Below are 22,487 nucleotides of genomic sequence, written 5' to 3'. Positions count from 1 at the left end.
TTCAGAACAAGCTCATGTTTGTCGTTATCATGTTGAGTGCAGCCTGAAGACACAAGGTTCGAGTTGCAAGGTTTTATGAAACGAACATACTTGTATATGTCACTGCCTATCATAAGGCCGCGAAATGTACAGCAAATTTAAGTTTAAACTTTTCTTCTGATTAACCCTTTACAACTGAGATTCTTATTTTGACGCATTTGTAGTCCATTAGAAAGTTAAATAAATACTTTTCTTACTAAATTCAAGTTTTAAAGGCTTCACTTCCAACCCTTAGTTACTGATGAGCAGCAAACAGCATAAAACCTAAACAGGCTGCTCTGGTTGCAAAAGCAATTTTCACTTTGCTTCTTATGGGGGAAAGGGTTAAAAGCCCTCCTGTTCAAACAAAGGCCATAGTGGGTTGTTGCAGTAGGAGATTTATTTGCAGACAGTAAGAAGTCACTATCAAGACTACGTTTGTTTTTTCAACAGATATACATTTGTTGTCACAAATCAAGGCTTTCATCTGTTTTCTAACCAGGATATAGTAAGATCATCTAAGGAAACGACTATTATATCTTCCATTTATTCTCAGTAATATGAAATTTATTTGTTTAACCCAAGAATTCTTTAAGGTAAAAAATGAAACAATAAGAAACAAGTGAAGGTTAAACAAAATCGACATCGGCCAAAGCTTAATGCGATTAAAAGAAAGGATCACGCAAAAGGTGGAAGACATCTTTCACCTGCTTGTCTTATTACCTTAGAAGTCCTATATGGGTACCTACAACCTAGTAATTCCAAAATACATACGCACCACCATTAAATATGTTCATAATGCTTAGGAACATGACCGTGGGGCCAATGAGACCATATTGGCGCTCGATTGGTTATTCTCCACTCTGGTACTACTTTAATGTACCCAGGTACTTTTAAGAATACTTAAATATCGCCGGTATGGAAAATATACTAAAACTTATTTGGGAATTCTAGCGTTAAATTGTTCGTTCTTGGCTTTTTTTTCAAATTAAATGTTTTCATATTTATGTCATTTTTTAATGGCCTCTATATAAACGACACTCATTCTCAAAAAGCATGTTGATGCAGGTTTTGTTCAAAGAGAATGTTGTTTCATATTCCAAAGCGTATTTTACGACATCGGATTTGGGCGGAATAGAATTCTGGGACAGTCAAAATTGGCCGTATTTTCCATGCACACGGTACATTTAAGTATACTGAAGAGTACCTGGGGGATCTTCAGTAGTATCCAAGCCGACAATGACTTATTAAGCCATATTGGCAGCTTACTTAAACAATCGGAGAAAGTATAATTCAATTTTTACACCTGCCACTGCCTTAAAATACATTTTTATAACATACCTTAGATGCGCTGTAGGCATAATATCCACTGGAGGTGATCTCTGAAATGGTTGCAATGCCTGAAGATATGTTTATAATGGCGGCACGGTTACATGACATTGTTGCAGAGGGATCAACACTTGCTGCTTTCTTCAACAGGGGTAAGAAGCTCTGCAACAAAAGTGTAAAAATGTGCTGGTTGAATGTATGAAAACTTGTCAATATTTTCTAAAGATAACTGCCATCCTACAGAACACCTCACGATCTGCAATTATGTGTTCCCTATATCCTGCAGTACAGACCTTCAGCAGTACAATACTGTGTTGGAAATAGGTAAAAAAGAAGAATAAAGATGTCATCTTTTTCATTTCAAAAAGACCTTTGCCAATGATTACACATGTGCGTGAGGAGTTCAAAAAACACACTGTGTATGGCAACAAAACTCATACAGAACATACTTATGGACAGGTTGTAAAACAGTATGCTACCATTGCGCTTGACAATATTGTGTTACTATGTGTGTTATCAATCAAGCTCCAAACAGAAGAGTTATCAACATACTACATAATACATAACTAAAGACTTGACTGACTATTAAGAAAGCGAAACCATGTGCAGACTACACAGGACATCATACATTTGGGCCCTGCTCTGTGAAAAGTGGGTTTAATGCCTGTGCGTAAAAAGACATCACAGATTAGTCTGTGCACTCCCCACAAGCTTATCAGGGATGACACTTTCCGCTTTTCTGATATTTTTTATTTAAAGAAAGTTTCTTCTCAGTGAAAATGCAGGTAGAAAGTATCGTCCCTAAGTAGTCTTTGTGGACTGCACAGGCTTATCCGGGATGAAAATTTATGCACATGCATTAACCCCATTTTCACTGGGCATGACCCATTTTTATTACTGTTTTTCAAATTGAAGTTGTCACATTAATTACTTGGCTGTTTCTGTATAAGTCCATACAAATGTATGATATAATTTATTCCTTACCCTGAAAAGCTTAAGCTAATTTGATTTAATAAATGGAAATCCAAAACAATATATATCCAGGCTTATAAGCTCCTATAAAATGCACAAATATATCAATATTGCAACAGTATGCTTGTTGCATTGTTAAATTGAAGACCAAAATATTTATATTAAACATAATGTTCAATTCAAAACTGAATTATGAATAAATTAAAAAAAAAACTTAACAACCATAAATGTTCCAATGGCATTGGCTCCGTATACTTTGGCCATATCTTCACGCGTGGCGTTATATAAGTCTGCATGGCTAATTGCAGCATTGTTGAGGAGTTTAAAGCCCTCGCCTTCTACTTTTGACTCCACAAATGGACATGAACTGATGGATTTCCTTTTGCCACCCCTATTTAATCCTGAAAATACACAAAGCAGTGTATGTTAGTGTAATACAGTTTCACAAAAAACACTAGGTGTGTTAAAATCTTAGAAAGGACCTTTACAACGGGTTAAAATCATAATTCATGGTAGATTTGAAGCTTTTATATTGAAGTTAATAATAATATAAATTGAATTTGTGGAAATTCGAATAAACCAAAAATAAAAAGCTTGTATGTATATCGACTTAAGCTTGTTTGCGTCATGCAACTTTTTAATCTGACTCCATAAATTTAAGCAAAACACAAAGTTAAAGAAACTTGTTAACAGATTATGGTATATTTGAAATATTCAAATGAAGTATGTCATTAAATATATTGAATAAAACATATTCAGATAAGGAATAGTCTTCAATATTAATCATAACATGGACTTTTTTTGTTGAATTTACTCTTTTAAAACTAGTGTTCATTTATTTAAATTCAGAAATTGCTGAAAAACTGCAACTGATTGATCAAAATGAATTGAAATTTGTGTGAGTCTTGTCAGCTTATTTGCAAGGAGTGATAGTACACACTCCAGGACCACTTATAATTCAGCCCCAGGAATGGAAAGACATCAAGACATTATTAAACAGTTTGAGTTTTGTTTTCATTAAATCAATTATGTATAACTGTGAGAGTCACGGAATTAGCAAGATGTAAGTAATTTAAAGGCAGTAGCAGTGTGAATCTAAATCCTCCCAAGTTTGAGACAGAAGATTGGACACTCCTAAGACACTATTGGGAATACTCTGGCACCTTCAATTCACTAATTCAATTAAATTGACTCACTCACAACTATAACCGTAATGAAAACACGAATGGAATTGAGGATAGTGCAATGTTTCTTTAAAAAAATAAACCTTAACAAGTTTCCTTTCTATAATAGGTATTTATTTATTTTAAATTGTTCCAACATATACATGTTATATTCTACAAGGCCACTGAAACAGGCTCCCTTCTCAATTTATCATTAAAAAAAACAGATAAATTAACCAAAAGTGGAAACAAATTAACAAAATAAAGATTTTGTTTGAAGAAGAAAACAAGCAAAATTATGAGTTAAATAGCAACTATAATTTTTCATATCCCATTTCAACTATATATTGTTATGTATGTTAATACACGAAAGAGGAATAATATAATAATAATAACAGTATTAACGTATTATGTTATATATATAATTTAAAGTGTGTATCATTAAATATCGTGAAAATCTTAAAGTAAACAGAAGTTGGCCTTATTTCAATTGCAATTGAGTACTCTCCTTTTCAGTTTGACATCACGATAAATTCTGATCACTCACACAAGTAGTGAATGCTACTGCAGTGTGCAGGAAACTATTGGCTTTGTCGTGATTACATGCCGTGATAAACACATTTGGCATGCATATTATGGGAATTATATCAATCGTTAAAGGTAAATTGTTTGGTGTTGCGTTGTTTGCAACAATTCAGAAATTCTGTTACTCGTTTTATTAAGCTATCAAATATTTGGTCACTAGAGGATAATACAATTAAGGACGAATAAAAAGTAGTGTGTCTGCAAATATTGTGAACTAAAAATGTTTCTAATTAAATGTTGCAATTGAGGACAAATACATGTAGTATGTCCGTAAACATTCCTATCCGAAGTTTCACTGATGTGGACTATCAAACTTCTCATTCATTATTAAGAAAAGGCTATTGCGTTTTGATTTTGGGAAACAATTATCGCTTAAATATCTGATTTCGGAAAAGAATTAGCTGGTGTTAGCTTAGATTTGTGTGAAAACTGAATGATCTCACAAACACTTTTTATATAATAGAGTATTATTAAATATAACACACTAGAAACAATGAATCAAAGTACTGACAGTACTGGTGTGACGATGCTTTTGAACAGGATTGATATAAAAGCATCAATTTAAGTTTATCTACATCACCACAATTGTGTTTGTGGGTACGAAAATTTTGGGTACAACAATAATGCAAAAAAAATAAGTACGTAAAAAGATTTGGTTACGAAAAAAAAAATGGGTAGGAAAAAAAATTGGGTACGAAATATAAATTTGGTTACGAGCAAAAATTGGGTTACGAAAAAAAAAATTGGGTACGAAAAAAATGGGTACGAAAAATGTAAGGTACGAAAAAAAAATTGGGGTACGGGGAAGTAGTACCCGTGGGGAACTTGATCCTTTCAGCGAAACACGGAGGCGGGTTACATTCTCGATCAAATATAACAAGAAATATCTTTAAAAAGGTATTCGACGTGTATTTTCTGTACCACTTATCTTAAAAAACTGTCTGTTACAGAAAAACTTTTGTGGGTTATAACATTACGTTTCAGCATATAAATTCAAAACCTGACATGCTCTTTAATTACACCATGCTCTTTAATTTCACATGTATATCATACCAAACTTTATATTTCGTTGTTTCCTTTCCTAAGTTAATGATGCTATGTGTACGGACGTGATTTCACAATCCCATGTGCATGAATCTATACTTTTTCATTTTTGATAATTGTTCTTTTTCTCTAATTCAATAAGCTTAGGCATGTTTGTTCGTTAAGTACGGCAATAATTTCATGATGATTCCCGATCGAAAGTGGGTATGAGCACATAGTCGTAAGAGCACTTGAATACGTGAGTTCGCCCATGAACACATGGTAAGGTTAGCTAAATCTCCGCGATATGACCTAATATGTGTTAAAAACAGCAAACAATATCCAACAAACGAATGAATTGTCAAACAGAGTATGTGCACTGATGTGACTCTGTAATTTATGTTTGAAAAGTTTATAAAATATGCAAAATGAGATAGCACGAAGAAGAGCGAGTATCACTGACATGATACGGCTATTATGCTGTTTATATACCATAGTCGCTACAACGTTTACAAATGACAGGTTCGAAATAATTCGTTTTCTTTACACTCATGATCGCGTTGAAAGTTAATTATACTCGTTTTAATTCGCAATTTATTTACTGAATCACGACAAATGTCAAATACAATACAGAAAATGCATAGTTGTTTCATTGATCTATAAACATATAATGGATTGAATATAACTGATTTAAAATTAACGTTTTCAAACTATTATTAAATCTTTTCCCAGAATATGCTGTCCTATTTATAGCTGAGCTTCCTAAATCTTTATCAATGATAATCAGCGAGGTATGCCGATTAGAAAAATCGAGCTATCTCAATCGGATTGACTCGGTCTTTTACATAGGTTGCCATTGTGAAGAATTTTTTCATGATATGATAACTTAGACGATGCTTCGCAGCATCGTCAAAAAGGACCCTTTCTTGTAAGAAAAAATGTTAACAACTTGAGTCTAAAAACAGTAGGAAAAGTATGATTGACCAGAAAAGACAAATATAAATCTGACTGAAACGTTTTGAAACAGTGTACAACATCACTTTAACAAACACATATCTATATTATTAATATACGGTATAAAATTAAAGGGATTTTATTAAAATGTTTTCAATATTTCTGTATCTTTCATATATTTTTTATTATTTTATTTCTGGCCCACCATACTTTTTCAAGTGTACTATTATTTGACTAGAGATGGTTTTTTCTCAAAGTTATAGTAGCCAGGACTACAATGACCGTACCTCCGCTGTATCAGGCTCAATGCAACACGCAAAAATATATCCATACTTTGGTGTTGACATTAGCAGACGAAACTGTTTGACAAACTCCAGACTAATCCCTCTATCGGTACCCGTAATGAGGACAATCTTTAGGGCCAACATGTTGACTTGATTGTGTACTATTTTTTAACCTTGGCGTTTTACAGAAACCGCGGTTAAGAAAAATTAACTAAATTCTACTATGGACACACTCCACGAAAACCAAGAAAAGTCAACTGCTGGTAATGTCGTTCTGATAATGAAGACAAACCCGACAATTGTTCCGGTCCCTTTTATTTTACGTTTTTTATATTCTATGAGTTAGATACAAGAACTAGTTATACCGAATTCCACTGCATTCCGGAAACCTACCGATATTTGTATCATTCATAAATGCTTATGTACAGAGATAAATTAATTCCCCCGAAGCGTTCTGGTCTTTGTTTTCGCACCTTAACCACAGCGTCAAAATTATGTGTTCGTTGGAATAATTTTGCCATAAGATGAACACAGATAAATACAAGAACTACATGATTACCCTGAAGCGCTCACCTGAGTTGAATTTACACAAATCGTCGAAGACCTGACCTCGTGAAATAGTTTTATTTTTATCCTTTTCGCCATAATTCAAACATGGCTCTGATATTGTCATGATTAACTCTCTTACCAATATTCATACAGTATGTGTCATAAATGTGGCTGCTAGAGTGTTGATATGGGGTTTTATCTCACGTGAGCATTATGTTCTCATGGGGAGCTTAAGGATGACGTGTTGTAAGTCGTTCGTCAGTCCGTGCATCTTTATGTGTTTTTTAATCAAAACAACTTTTTCTGAACCTCGGGGTGGATTTTACAGAAATTTCACTTGAGCTGAATGTAACAGGAGCAAAAACGCAAACTTCAAGTCTTGTAAGGGTAAGGGTTTTTCATTTGGCATTGTAACTTCGACTAGCAGCTATCAAATTTGTTTGTTCAAGTTAGGCCCCTGGGGTCAAAACTGGCCTCTACTTTGTTAAAATCCTGCAACTTGAGTCAAAGATGGCCACGCGCCAGGGTCGCATGATTTATAAAGACTTATATAGTAAATAACTTTTGAAAAATCGTATATTATAAAACTGCAAAGCCAAGAGTTTTATTATAAGGCATTTCACTTCCTATAGACCGTTCCATAATTTAGTCATTACATAATTATCTCCCCTGAATTCTCTCCGCGTCCGCCATTACACTGCTGCTTAACAATCGGTAACATATATAAGAGAGCACCGATTATTCAACGGATGAATTTCTTTCTAAATTCTAAGGCCGTCATTACATGGTCTTGGTTGTCGTGGAAAACTAACACATTGACACATTAAAAAAAGCATTTAATTAAATTAAATGCAATATTTTTCATTTGATTATTTGCATCAATCTTTAAATCGTGTATGCCTTTGCATTCCAGTGTTTAATTGCCCCTTTGTTCTGCATAATCCGATTATCTCGTTTTGATCAGATATTGTCCAGACTTAACTAACCACATGGTGTCATAAACCACACTGGGTGGCAGATGACAGTCTGGTCATTAAACACAATTGATGATGCCACCATGTCTCATCTTCATGGACCAGAGTATTAAGCAGTCATTTGGTAAGATAATTTACCTCCGACATACTTAACAGTTGCGTAAATAAGATATGTTACATATTTTACAAATTAAAAGTTATGTCCAATATAGAATATCAGAAATTGTACACCGTAAAGATACTAGCCCGTTTAATTTATGAAAAAATAAAGTATTTAAAAAAATATATAAAAATAAAACATTTAACGTATTTAGCGGGTATCGGTTAATTAAAACTACGTCATTCCGTATGAAGATTTGATGTTACGGCAATGCACGAACGATATCATAAAACAATAAATTACATTTGACACCAAACAGAGGTAAAAAATATTTAAAAAAATATATATGTATATAAATATATGTGTGTTTAAATGTTATATAAGTGTCACTCATACTCACTAGTAACGAGTTTTCAATATACATGAGTACACAGTTCAATTTGCATCATATGAAGTTGTGTTTTTTCAGTTGTATGTTAATATTCCTCAATAGCGTCTTTCTTTGTACAAAACCCATCAAATTAAAATTACATGTAAAACTGTCATGTCCTTTGCTTTTAATATGGCTTTGTAGTATGTTTATTTTTAAAGCACTTCTAACACTTTCTAACACTCATTTATTAATCATACTAGCGTCCTCATGCCATTGATAATTATATTTTTATAATTAGATGTATAACTATTGTAATTTATTGAAGCTTTTCTGCAAAAAAAATATTACGGCTTATGCATAGAGCTCTTTATTGTGTCAAATTGTCGGCCTTTCAGTCTTCAGATAATCTTTAATTTGATGCATATGTCGCGTTTTTAAAGTTGCAAATAAATGTATTAATAAGTTCGTTTGGCGCTTAATAATACATTTTTTAAATATTATTTAGGTGTTTTTATCGGAGTTTTTTGTGTGTGGATTAATTGACTAAACATTTGGTGTCGTTATCCATATGTTTTGCGTTACTTCAAAGACCTATAAAATACAATTTTTAGTATTTTAGCTTTATAGCTGTTAAAGGATTCAAAGATGAAAATATAGATATATCACATAGATCGCATTCTCTTCATCTTCCGAATAATCACATAAAAGGTCGTCAAGATCAATATCACTCTCTCATGATAAAAAGCTCGTTTTTTAACGTGACAAAATTCCATCTAAAAAAATAAATATAAATCCAAACCACAATTGTTTATCTCTGATATCAGTTAGAACAAGAAAAATAATGGAAGGCGTATCAAAAATATCATACTTAATATAATATGTAATGATTTTGGAATGTAGATTTTTTTCCAAATGAGATCAATTACAAACAATTAGCGGTAATTAATTGCGCGAGAATCTGTTATGATATTAATTAAAATATAATCTGCTTGATGTTGCGGCTATTAAAATCAACACAACAATACATGCGTGAATTGTTTGTGAAACGTTAAAAGTAACAAGTCTAATCAAAGACATAGTATAAGCGACTGAACCGGCAAATTATCGCCGATGATTACCACTTGATTACAGATAAAAAAACAAATACACGAAAGCATTTTAAACATTTTATTTGTAACAATCAATCTCTCAACTTCAAACAATCATTTACACAACAAAAATGTGATAATCGCCTCACATTAATTCATTAAGTAATTTATTTATCCGACAACGGTGAAGCGGGTATTCTCTACGTCTTTGGCTTTTGGAATCGCAGACTCGCACAAGTTAGCAGCAGTGTAATGGCGGACAGTCACGTGACTGACAATATGGCGGCGGTCAATTTATCGATTATGGAACGGTCTATAGTGGTTCTCTACCAAATTTGTTCAAATAATAACATGTGGGCCAGAACTGGCAGCGCACAGGGGTTACAAGATTAAATATGTACTTTTACAGTTAATAATTAAAATCGTCTAAAACACAATAGACAGGTAATTAGTGTGGGTCATCAAAATGTGGTCTTCAACCCAGTTTGTTGAAATCATGCATCTTGGTTTAAAATGGCCGCGCTTAGCAGTTACTTGTTTTCGTATACGTTACCAGTGAATACCTTCGAAATCGTCTTACCGAAACCGCAATGCACAAAGGTCTTGTTTTGTGGCACGTCACATCTTATTGTGGACCTCTACAAAGTTTATTTAAATCATGCCCATGGGGTCAAAACTGGCTATGGTCTATGGTCAAATGATTTGCATGTATATACAAACTTATAAAAATGACTTAAAATCGTCTTGTCTGAAACCGCCATGATCAGGGGTTTAATACTTGGAGTGTTACATTGTATTGTTTTTGTCTTCTAAGTTTGTACATTGGTACAAACTGACATTTTGACTGATTTTAATGAAACTTCATATGATGGTTGAGCGACCCTCTTTCAATTTTATACACAGCTTTGCAGTTGATTGCATATTTATTTTATCGGAGATTCACCTATATATTAAAAATGCAAACTAAAAAAATCTTCTAGTTTGTCCTTGTTACTTAGTCTTTTTTCAAGCACGCGATTCAGAGTCCTACACGGCGTAGATATTGTCAAGATAAACATGTTGACTTAATTTCATTAGGATTGAGTAAAACAAGTGGCGTCAAGAGTGGTAGCAATGTTTTTCTTACTTTGTACTGAATGTATTTTTAATGATTTGAAATGATTCTCCTAAGAAACGACACAGCAACCAGCGACCTCAGCAGAGAAAACGGAGCATCAAGTAACTTAATCAAGCACAATAGTATGGTATCGTTGCCGGAAATTCACATGGAATATAATGTCACACAAAAATAAAACCGAGCATTTTATATCTCGTTAAATCTAAGTTACCATACCACATCCACGACCGTTAATCACTCGCGCCACCTTGTTTTTGAGATGTATTAATAAATATGCCAATGCAGCTTTCGAGTTGACGCTCAGGCCTGGATGTTTAGAAATTTCATGGATAGTTTTACAGGGTGATTAGGTTTTAAATGTGTTTTTTTTTCAACATATTTCGCTTTATTTTTAAATCGGGCAATGTAGTGCGATTCAGCGAAGATTAAATCATCCAAACATGAACATAAACATGAATTCTCAACCCATTTAAAATCGCGAACCTTTATAAGTGGAGTTGTAATAGGCTTTTCAATGAGTTTTTCCTGTGTGACGAGAAAATTTCCACCCAATTAAATCGCTAACGGCACCAAACGATTGCGTACAACATACATTAGATGCTGCATGCAGACAAATATTGGCTTCTTGCCGACGTAGTATACAATTTAGCATTTTTTCCAAAAGTGATGGAGCCAATGCTTAGGAGATGGTGCTAATGATAGGAGGTGACGCCAATGCAGGATGTTTCAATTAAGGTAGCGCACCTCTTATGGACACATATCCAAATATAATCTAATTAATTATTTTCTTAATCAGCATCATTTCACTGAACTACATGCAAATTTGTAGGTAGGCTTTCCATGCTTTTTAAAAAAATATACCGATTTTTTCAAAACCACCCCCACGCTCAGCTTTTGTCCAGTTTATTTTCACCCCTGGAGTATATAAAAGTTCCATAATTCATTCAAATTTCCAAATATGTGCATGCAGTTGGTGTGTACAGATGCTGTAAAGGTGTTTAAAGTTTAAACAACATGAAATAAGTATTCTTTTACAGACATTTATTTATTACAAATTTTTATCTATGGAAGAGCGCCATGAAATGTAAGTGATTTCAGCCAAGTAAAAATTGGGTCGGTTAAAAACAAAGTGTCATAAAATTCAAAATAGTATCATTTAAGTCATATTTTAAACTTAGTTTTTATAGAAACACTATATACAGCAAAAATACCAAGAACTAGAAAGATTTACCGTTTACTTTTTGAGATAAAAATAAAAATGCAACATGCATGGTTCGTATTTTCAACAGTAAATCACCCAATTTCGCCATAACGTTGTTTTAAGATTAATAATTGAAGAATGTGCATAAAAATTGCAACATATTTAACAATAAATATAGCTTATATGCCATATTAAATCAAATTACGTTAGAAAATAAATAAAACGCGTAGCAAAAAAAGTATACGTCGTCGGCAGGATTCGAACCTGCGCGGGAATATCCCAAAAGATTTCTAGTCTATCGCCTTAACCACTAGGCTACGGCACCTAATAGTAGGCTCTTCAACCTTCGAAGAAATCGCGGGAAATCATTAGAGGTGCGCTACCTTAAAGGGATCTTTTCACGCTTTGGTAAATTGACAAAATTGAAAAAAGTTGTTTCAGATTCGCAAATTTTCGTTTAAGTTATGATATTTGTGAGGAAACAGTAATACTGAACATTTACCATGGTCTAATATAGCCATTATATGCATCTCTTGACGATTTTAAAACCTAAAAATTATAAAGCGTTGCAACGCGAAACGATTGAATAATTTGGAGAGTTCTGTTTTTGTCGTTAAATTTTGTGAAACTACGAAGATTGCTTATATAACGTATAAAATACTTCAAGGATATGTACTCGGCGGAATAGCTCAGTAGGCTAAAGCGTTTTTACTTCAGGACTCTGGCAGGACTCCAGGGGTCACTGGTTCGAAACCTGGTCCGGGCAATGATCTTTTCCTTTTTTTTATTTTATTCTTGATTTTTTACTGGAGCTTTTACGATCCAATGTTTACATTTATCGATATAAAGCATTTAATGAATAAGTTAAAAAATGCCAAAATCTGTGAAAAGGCCCCTTTAACAGTCGTAGCGCAATGGCATTATCACATGACGTGTATTTAATAGATAATGTTATTTGTTATATTTAAATTATTTTTCAACATACAAACGAAGGCCCAAATCATTACAGAACATAAACACATTCAATAATAAATAAGATGTGTTGTTTTTTAATATTTAAGTGATCAGCTCAATTAAGAAGTCATCAACATGAATAAAACATATTGAACGATATACCAAAAATTTGCAATACACAATAAAACCAATAACTTTATATTCAACATTATCAAAATAATTCAACTACCGTAATTCATTTATGTACAGCAATATTTGTATACAGTATGACAATTCCCGAAAAAATATGCGATAATACTTCTTCTTGAAACGATGATTTGTGTCCCTTAATCAAAATGCTTAATTTACTAAAAGGCCAATGTTGACGAATCTTAATTAAACTGATATATTTTTTCCAACTATCAACTACAAAAAATGAAGATAGCTCGGTCTTTTTCCGTTAACTTTTTGAACAATGCATGTTCAATGTTCTAATCTTATACAGACGAACGTTTAAATGCACCAAGGCATTATTAGAAGACTAATTTTTATGTCCCCCTCCAATAAAGTGGGGTACATATTGTTTTGCTCTGTCTGTTGAAAGTTGCTTTGTTTGTTTGCGTCAAACTTTAACATTTGCCATAACTTTTGCAATATTGAAGATAGCAGCTTCATATTTGACATGCATGTGTATCTCATGGAGCTGCACATTTTGAGTGGTAAAAAGTCAAGGTCGAAGTCATCATTCAATGTCAAAGGTCAAATATATGGGTCAAAATCGCTCATTTAATGTACACTTATGCAATATTGAACATAGCAACTTGATATTTGGCATGCATGTGTATCTCATGGAGCTGCACATTTTGAGTGGTATAAGGTCAAGGTAAAGGTTATCCTTCAAGGTCAAAGGTCAAATATATGTGGACATAGTGTTTCACAAACACATTGCTGGTTCTAATTAAAAACGCACGCGAATCAAATGTGCTGAAGTAGTCAACTTACAAAAAATTATCTAAATCCTGTAAACATAATAGAAACCATTACATAAAATATTTCACTTTAAAATACTTTTAACTGTGCATTGGCGCCATCTTCTAATCTGAGCGCCATCTCTATTAGATCGACTAGAAGCCGATGTTTTTGAGCACGCATTTACTTGTACAGGTTCAAAGCAATCGTTTTATGTAATGAGCGATTTAATTGACTGGAAATTTGATCGTCACACATTCAAAAGACATCGATTTGCTTTTACGAATTCTTCCATGCAACAACTTATAAAGGTCCTGACGTTTCCAAATGGGTTGTGATTGTATGTTTCTGTAGATCTTGGGATGAATTTATAATCACTGACTCTAACTACATTGGCCCATTTTTTAAAATAATGCGAAATATGTTGAAAAATTATATAAAATGTAATCACCCGTTAAAATTACCCGTTAAATTTTAAAACATCCGGGCTATCGCTATTAGAAACACTGATTTTGAAAGGTGATTTTATTTTACGAAATATTCGTTGATTTTGAGTGTAAGTGGGGCTTTAAGAGCGATAAATGTTTGTGAAGGCTATAATATTAAACATGTTGCTACGTTAAAAGTTTGTTTATATAATGGCACATTGAAATGCCTACAGTACAACACACATTTAACGTATGCACGTTTCAGTTTTTTTTGGCGTAGCTGTCTTACCCGGTTTTCAACATTATCGACACTTGTAATTATCCAATGAAATCTGATGAGAATTTCCCAACAGTATGCCGGAATGAATATATTGAATTTTTGCATTAATTTTTTTTTAATCTGCGCGAAATCGAACAATCTACAGAATTAACGTGTACATGCAATTAACCTGGGTGCAGAATCAGCGGGTTTTTAAGGGGGTTACAAACGGGCTGGACAGAATGTAATCGCACCGTTTAGAACTTTATTTTGCAAATATCTCAAGTTATTGAAATACATTTGCAAAAAATCTTTAGTGCATAAAAGACAGTTTTTTCTTGCAGTGTGTGCCGATATCTTAAGGTAAAAGAATAAATCATTGAATTGGTGACAAAATTTCACGTTGCATGAAGCATAACCGTGTAGTGCGAATCGAATTCTGAACAAGAACACATGCTTATTAAACAAATTAATTCTTATGTATTTCACATTACCATAAGGAGCATAAAATCTGTCTTTTATGCACTAGATGAATTTCTTAAAAAATATATATTTAACAGTTATTTGAAATTAAGCACCACTTGACGTCGTGTTTACATCCATTAACGTTAAAAGGGGAAACCGTATAAAGTTACGTGATCCTGCAACCTGTTAATGGACTATCAAGTTTTGCGTGAACAACATTTTTATTATTAATTGGCTGATTTAAAACGTATAGGGATGCAGCAACGCGTTTTGAAAGGCGTTAACTAAGTAAAGGAGGCATTCGTGATCTGGAGCTTACTGGGTTAATGTGAGATTAGTTGGTACCCAAAATGTGCTTGAAAGGAAGTCAGTTCCAAATAGGGGGTTAACCATTTTTTGCTATAAATGAGTTATCAGAGATAAAACGGCGTCGGAAAAATTACATAATCGTGATTTTAGTTATATTTTATTTTACCCGTGCGTCAATACTGAGTATTTTAAGGGATTATGCAATGTGTACATCCATTTTCCCGAACGTCGCGTGAGTAAACAACATATTTGTGGACGGTTTTCCTTCAATAAATTTTATCCCGAAGTCTACAATATTAAAACAACAAAACCGAGAGAAGCACAAACACTCTAGAGCCGAAATGGCGTATTAATTTCAAAGAAATATAACGCTGCTTACCGTGTTAAAATATCAGCTACTACTTCCCGAATACGACGCCATCTTGAAAGTAAGTTCCAACTAACCTCAATTAAACCCAGTAAACTCCAGGTTACGCATTCACTCTTGTCAGTGTTCAGCGTGAAACTATAAAAAGGCGAAGTGAAAACATGTGTTTTACACACAGCTCTAGTAATCAATTCAGTTTGTGACCTCTTATATTTGGCCTATTGTAAGGACTTAAAGACTTTGTTCTTATATTAAGCAATTACTAAAATATTATATTTTGTGAGCTAGTGATATCCTGATAGAATGTGTTAAAAAATAGTTGTTTGCAAAGTTGACCTTTAAATAGGTTAAGTATTATGTTTTAGCCAACCCGTCGTTCCTGTGGCCCAACGTGACCTCTATTTAAACGCATTGCATTCCATTTCGCAAAGAATCAAGGTCAGTTCGCAGCCAGTCCGTCTCGGAATAGTGTGTGTTTTTTTCAACTTAAACGCGTTTACTTGGGCGTAACCAGGAATATATTTAAACTAAACATAGTTTAAAAAACTATTCGGTGAATATAAAGATTCAAATACGTGAATAAGCTATCAAAACTGGCACAAACACTCTAGAGCCGAAATGGCGTATTAATTTCAAAGAAATATAACGCTGCTTACCGTGTTAAAATATCAGCTACTACTTCCCGAATACGACGCCATCTTGAAAGTAAGTTCCAACTAACCTCAATTAAACCCAGTAAACTCCAGGTTACGCATTCACTCTTGTCAGTGTTCAGCGTGAAACTATAAAAAGGCGAAGTGAAAACATGTGTTTTACACACAGCTCTAGTAATCAATTCAGTTTGTGACCTCTTATATTTGGCCTATTGTAAGGACTTAAAGACTTTGTTCTTATATTAAGCAATTACTAAAATATTATATTTTGTGAGCTAGTGATATCCTGATAGAATGTGTTATAAAATAGTTGTTTGCAAAGTTGACCTTTAAATAGGTTAAGTATTATGTTTTAGCCAACCCGTCGTTCCTGTGGCCCAACGTGACCTCTATTTAAACGCATTGCATTCCATTTCGCAAAGAATCAAGGTCAGTTCGCAGCCAGTCCGTCTCGGAATAGTGTGTGTTTTTTTCAACTTAAACGCGTTTACTTGGGCGTAACCAGGAATATATTTAAACTAAACATAGTTTAAAAAACTATTCGGTGAATATAAAGATTCAAATACGTGAATAAGCTATCAAAACTGGCACAACATCCCGGAATTGATGTGGGTCAGATTAACCTTAAAACTGCGCGGATAAAAAAACGAGATTCAATTGTCTGGTTACCGCAGCGGTTGGTACACGCACTGCTCTCTTACACGATCTTGGTTAAATTCCCGATCACGGAAGCATGTGAGTTTGTTGTTTGGTCGCATACCGGACAGATAGGTGTTTTCCACGGGTACTCTGGCTTCCCCCACACCACAAGACAACACCAAATTTTGAAACCTTTCAGTAAAGCCCCGAATTGCTGGAAATTGCACTGATTATTCAAATTCAAAATTCGTCCTGACTTTCGTAAGTTGAATGGGTAATAAGGAAGAAGTGATGGAACACACACCGGGTCACACCTAAAGCAGCATCGGGCACTGAAGGACCTCACAAACTAGAAAAACACTTACATATGATCTCATTGATATAACTCAACATCTGTCACCAACACAAACCGAAATCAACGCCATATATCGTCTTTGAAGATATTTCCTGTCACTATACTGTGACTTTTCAGACACCTAGATGAATTTCTTTCTAAACCTAACTTAATCATGGTCCTTGTAGTGTCCAGTTGACAGGGTTACCGCTCTATGTCCGTACGTCAACTTTTTACATTATTGTGATGTGTGTAATGTGATATGTACATGTTAGCATTTTTACACACCTTTCGCTTCTTCAGCAATAAAGTTGTTCACTGGTGTCTGTTCTAAAACAGACCAATAAAGGATGAACCAAATACAATGACCATTCGTTATGGAAACCTTGTCGAAAGTCTAACATTAATAAAGAGGTGGTCTTTTATGTACATACAAATTGATCCATAAATGTAATACAACATGTATTTGTTATGATCAAAATAGTTATTTACAATTGTAAAATTGAAGAAACTAGAACCAATATTAAAGCAGATAAATAATATCTTTCCTTGCATTACCATGTACTTAATGAAATCAACTATTTTAATGATTTGTCAAAGTAAAGATAGGGAACTATTGCTCTTTTGCAGTAGCTCTGATTGGCGACTTCAGAAGTCATGTATTGGTAAACAAATAATGTTTGTACTGGATTTAAAAGCTAGTGATGATAAAATGTTTACAATTTGTTATACCATGCAACCTTTGCTTGCGAACTATGTACGGTGTGGAGTGGGCTGCCTTCGACCCACACAAATAATGTTTCTACTTTAATGTAAAAGCTATTGAAAATAAAGCATTGTTATACAATTTGTTATAATATGCATACATTATTTGAAAACTATGAACGGTGTAGAGTGGGACATCCTCGACGCTCTTACACCTAATTAAAATTATATGTTTAATTATATGAACGAAAATAAATAAATAAATTTGGCGTAGTGAGTGTTCACAAGCTTATTTTTTGTTTGACAAAAGTGAGCTAGCTTGTCACCATCCATGACTCTGTTTTTCACTCGAACGACATGTCATTTGAATTAATGCTTTAACCAAAGTTCATGAAGTTCACAAGCTTTTGCTTAAATTTTACCAATAAACCAAGTTGTATTAACCTAAATGCCCCAGTTTCGGTATCGGCCAATATATCATTGAGACTATTGTCTGGCCAAGTTCCAAGAAGATAGGGAAATTGATGTGAATTCCAGAATGTGTAAAGCTTGTTCTTTTATTTGACCGAGTGCCAAGATTTTGACCATAGTGACCTAGTGTCAAACTCGATCAAGAAATGCTCTGACCAAGTGTCATTAAGATTAAGTCATAATTGTGACCTTTATAGTATTCACAAGCTTTTCTTTATTTTTTTTCCAAGTTTCCTAGTTTTTTACCACACCGGAACTGACCCTGTTTTTAACTCGCTAAAGATGTACTTGGGACAAATGTTCTGACCACGTTTCGTGACGATCGGAAAACAAATGTGGCATTTACAGTTTTTGCAAGCTATTTCTTTCTTCATATCATTGGAGCGCATGTTCTGACCGAGTATAATGGCAATTGGACAATACATGCGGCCCCTATTCGAGAATGTTTACAGGGCAATGTTTACGGCGCATTTCTGAAGATGTGTTAATAAGAGCGCACAATGGGCATGAAATGCTCTGGTTTGTCTACTTTATCATAACAAACCCTCTGGTATTTATAAGAAACTGCATGCAATATTCGTCAATATTTGAAAATTGAGGTAAGTGGATGCACATATATATTTTACTATTTTGTTGAATAACTATTACATGCAAATGACATTATTTTTGTCCTGGACTCCATACTCTTTTACTAGGCATTTAATATTCAATATGTCATAAATAATGTTCTGTTTTTCTTTCGCAATGTAATACGTAAGAAACCACCCCTTAAATAAAGATAATACAACAGACTAGTGCAACAAGAGATGTTTGTAAAATATGTGTTCCCCTGTTTAGCAGTTTAAGAGCAATAACTTCGAAGTGCCTGGTAGTATATGACTGTTTATTGTATTACGTTTATGCTTCATAACCCAATCAGAAAGTTTGGTATGAAACATTATCGAGTAAGAGAACTGAAACGATCAAAGAGCCGTTACTTTTGGAAATTCAAGGGTCATGACTCCAAAGAACATTGGAGACATTCAAGGGTCATGACTCCAAAGAACATTGGAGACATTTGGCTGGTTGTTGATCTTGGACTTTATTTTTCCCTTTTGAACATTTTTAGAAATTTTGTTGACATCATCACAAAACCATATTTTTGTGAAATTCAATGGCAATATTTTTAAAACGGCTGGTAGGATTTGGCTGATTAAATCTCTTGTCCTTCATTTTATGTAAGAGACAATTTACGGAAAGTTTGGTAACAATCAGATGAATGCTAATTGAGCTAGAGAGCGGAAATAATCAAAAAGCCATAATTTGAGCTATTCAAAGGCCGTAGACATAAATTTAATAGTGATACATGGATGTGGTGAGATTTATTTTTCCTTGGCCCCCAGTTGTTCTGCTTATAAACATTTTAAGAAAGTGTAAATACGATATGATGAAAACTGGTCGAGTTGGAAAGCGGAAACTCAATGATGAACAGTGCGGGAATTGTATGCCTCTCTTCTGGGACATACAAATACACACAACATAGCCAAGCCAATTGATAACTGTTGAGCCAATAAACACCCGGTATTCATCTACCAGCAAGATTCTACTACCCAATCTGATCGCCACTTTCTCCTTAGTTGATTTTGCTGGTGCCCTCTTCCCCTTGTAATTTCTCCATGACAGGCATGATGCCTCTTACGCTCGTGACGGTGTCAATAGTGCCCATGTTCGTGTTCACCCAACCTGGATGGATGGTCGTCGCTAAGACGCCCACATTCTTAAGATAGAGGCTCATGTTTGTCGTGATCCTGCTTTGTGCAGCCTACAAAAACAATGTTTTCTAAAATGTGTTTACATGTGCACTTGTATATATGTCACTTTGCGTATCATTTGGCCACAGAATGCACAGAAATGTCAGGCCTCAAAAATAGACTGTTCGTGACTCTTCGAGGCTTTTTGGTGGCCAATTCGATTAAACTTCTGTTGTTATTTTCTGTTTGGTGTCTAGAACTAGGATACAACGTATCAAGAACTTTCAATGTCGTTCATGAATAACCCCACATGCTGCTTTATCAGAGGTCATGGACGGTTCAATTTTAAGAACTGGTTTGAAAATTAGAAACAAGAAAGTTGTATTCTCCGACCATAATAAAAATGCTAAATTCAAGGGCGTATAACTAACATGTGGTTCTCTGGGCGTAACACATGTCATGTACATCTTCACCTCAATGTGATGGCACATTTCAAGTTTAAATTCAATTTAATCGTTTTAGAAATTTACAAGCAGTTGGTGTCGACAGACCACCCAACCCACAAACAACCAGCCTACTGCCAAAGTGACTCCAATAAATTCGTTAACAATGGAATTATATCTAAAGGTTATACAAGACGGATACATGTGTCTGGGACGTGAGAAGAGTTGAGCGTTATGACCATTTTACAAAACGTTCTTACTATCTTTAAAAAGTTGTCTTGTTACATTAGAAGACCTTCATGGGTATTTACGACGGACCTTATTTATTTTTGATATGGATGCAGCCCAAGTCAAGCCATTGATAATTGCCACCTTGTTAAATGACAGTGGAGCAGACAGGGCCATTCTAACAGCATTATCGGGATATTTTTCTAATATCAATGTAACAATTTTCACTGCCTTAAAATATACTTTCAATAAAATACCTTAGATGCCTTGTGTCCGTGATATCCAGTGGACAAGTTCTCTGAAGTCGATCCAAGGCTTGAAGCTATGTTCATTATCGCGGCACGGTTACATGACATTGGTGCTGATTGGTCGACACTTGCTGCGTGCTTCAAAAGGGGCAGGAAGCTCTGCAACATGGAGAAATCTTTCAGCACTGAATACTGTTTAAGAAATTGGAAATAACACACATTAAAAGCAGCTATCAAATTAGTATTTCGAATATTCAAATACCATACTTTCTGGATAAAAACACAAAAATACTCACCGGTAGACAGGATTCTAAAATATTGACATGTTTTCAAGCAAAGCACTCTCTTCTCTTGCTGTTTTCGACAATTGTTTGCTAAAGAATGTGTTATCAATTATGCAATACAAACACAAGTATGCGTGAACCATAAATGGCCATACTAGCCTCTTTAGGTTTCTTTATTCTAAGAGCTGTGACTATAATGTTAAAAGATACCAGGAGTATAATCGTGTAAAATAAATGTGTTTTATTTTAGTTAATAAAGAAGAAACATTTGTTACTCGACTATTTCAAGATAAGAGCATTCAGGCAATCCTAAATGTACCCAAATAGTATTTATAAATGTGACACAGTGTTGTATTCCAATGAAAACTCAATTATCCAAAGATTTAGTTATCATACATTCATTTTTAAATGGATATTATAGCAACCGATTATTACCAAAAAGATATTTAAAATGCTGTCAGATCTATTAAAATCCACATAGATCCATTAAAAAACTCCGTGTTCATTAACAACGGATGATTGAGAAAGAACTAATTTAATTACAAAACTGCATAATTATTTAATAACTAATAAGTAACCTTAACGACCATCAGTGGCCCAATAGCATTGGTTTCCGTTACTTTTGCCATCTTATCATGACTGGCCTCGTAATTGTTGGAGCGTTGAACGAATCCAACAGTGTAAATGATGGGATTTAAGCCCTCGTCTTCTACTTTTGACTCTACAAATGCCTTCGCATTATCGATGGAGGATTGATCACACACATCTGCAATACAATTTTATGATAACCTTATGAGCTGCTATTTGATATAACGAAAATATGACATGCGTTTACATGTCTTGTTTTTTCATCGTTAAAGTAACGAGTTGGGATAAACAAAATGGAAATTTCGTACTGTAGTGTATTAAGTGTTTTCAAACTTCCATGTTGTTGCGCTAGTTAAGCAGTCGAATGGTTAAATTGTTCGGAATGTGTGGTGAGGTAAAGTAACATCAGAAAAACTGTTACTAATTCGTGAATTTAGTATCATACCTAACTTCAGGACATGAACTGATGAATTTCCGGTTGCGAACCCCATTTAATTCCTGAAAATAGATTTCAAGTGTAAAGCATAGACACAGTGTTTTTAAAGCCTCTTAAGTGATCCTGGCCCTTCTTTTAGTTACACTATTAATTGTAGTCTTGAAGCTTCAGTTAAAGTGCATTATCATTTTGGCGAAAACAGCATTCGGAAAAAGTTTGCGAAACTTGTAGTTGTCCAGTTGTCGTTTTTTCCGATGGTATTTTTCCC

The 22,487-nt window shown here is 34.2% G+C and overlaps 1 protein-coding gene across 1 annotated transcript; it reads right to left on the bottom strand.

Annotated features, from left to right (window-relative positions):
* Positions 1 to 19,318: 19,318 nt before the first annotated feature.
* LOC127873418 (C-factor-like) lies at positions 19,319 to 22,274 on the bottom strand. Its single transcript, XM_052417309.1, has 4 exons — positions 22,229 to 22,274; positions 21,774 to 21,961; positions 20,921 to 21,070; positions 19,319 to 20,063 (listed from the first exon to the last, which is right to left on the bottom strand). The coding sequence occupies exons 1-4, from the start codon at positions 22,272 to 22,274 to the stop codon at positions 19,875 to 19,877; spliced, it is 573 nt and encodes a 190-aa protein (XP_052273269.1). The 3' UTR covers positions 19,319 to 19,874.
* Between the last annotated feature and the right edge of the window lie 213 nt (positions 22,275 to 22,487).

The sequence above is a fragment of the Dreissena polymorpha genome, chromosome 1 (genome assembly GCF_020536995.1).
Source record: "Dreissena polymorpha isolate Duluth1 chromosome 1, UMN_Dpol_1.0, whole genome shotgun sequence".
In the NCBI taxonomy this organism is placed as follows: domain Eukaryota; kingdom Metazoa; phylum Mollusca; class Bivalvia; order Myida; family Dreissenidae; genus Dreissena; species Dreissena polymorpha.
Note: the sequence above shows the minus strand (reverse complement) of the source record. Positions and strands in the feature narration are given on the sequence as shown.

What these genes read in the sequence shown, in the direction of transcription:
- LOC127873418 (XM_052417309.1), bottom strand. Translation starts at nt 22,274, where the DNA reads ATGGGGTTCGCAACCGGAAATTCATCAGTTCATGTCCTGAAGTTAG. An exon ending in GGCCACTGATGGTCGTTAAG is followed by an intron (nt 21,071 to 21,773) that starts GTTACTTATTAG and finishes TCCATGTTGCAG; the next exon opens with AGCTTCCTGCCCCTTTTGAA. An exon ending in ACGGACACAAGGCATCTAAG is followed by an intron (nt 20,064 to 20,920) that starts GTATTTTATTGA and finishes TTGTTTTTGTAG; the next exon opens with GCTGCACAAAGCAGGATCAC.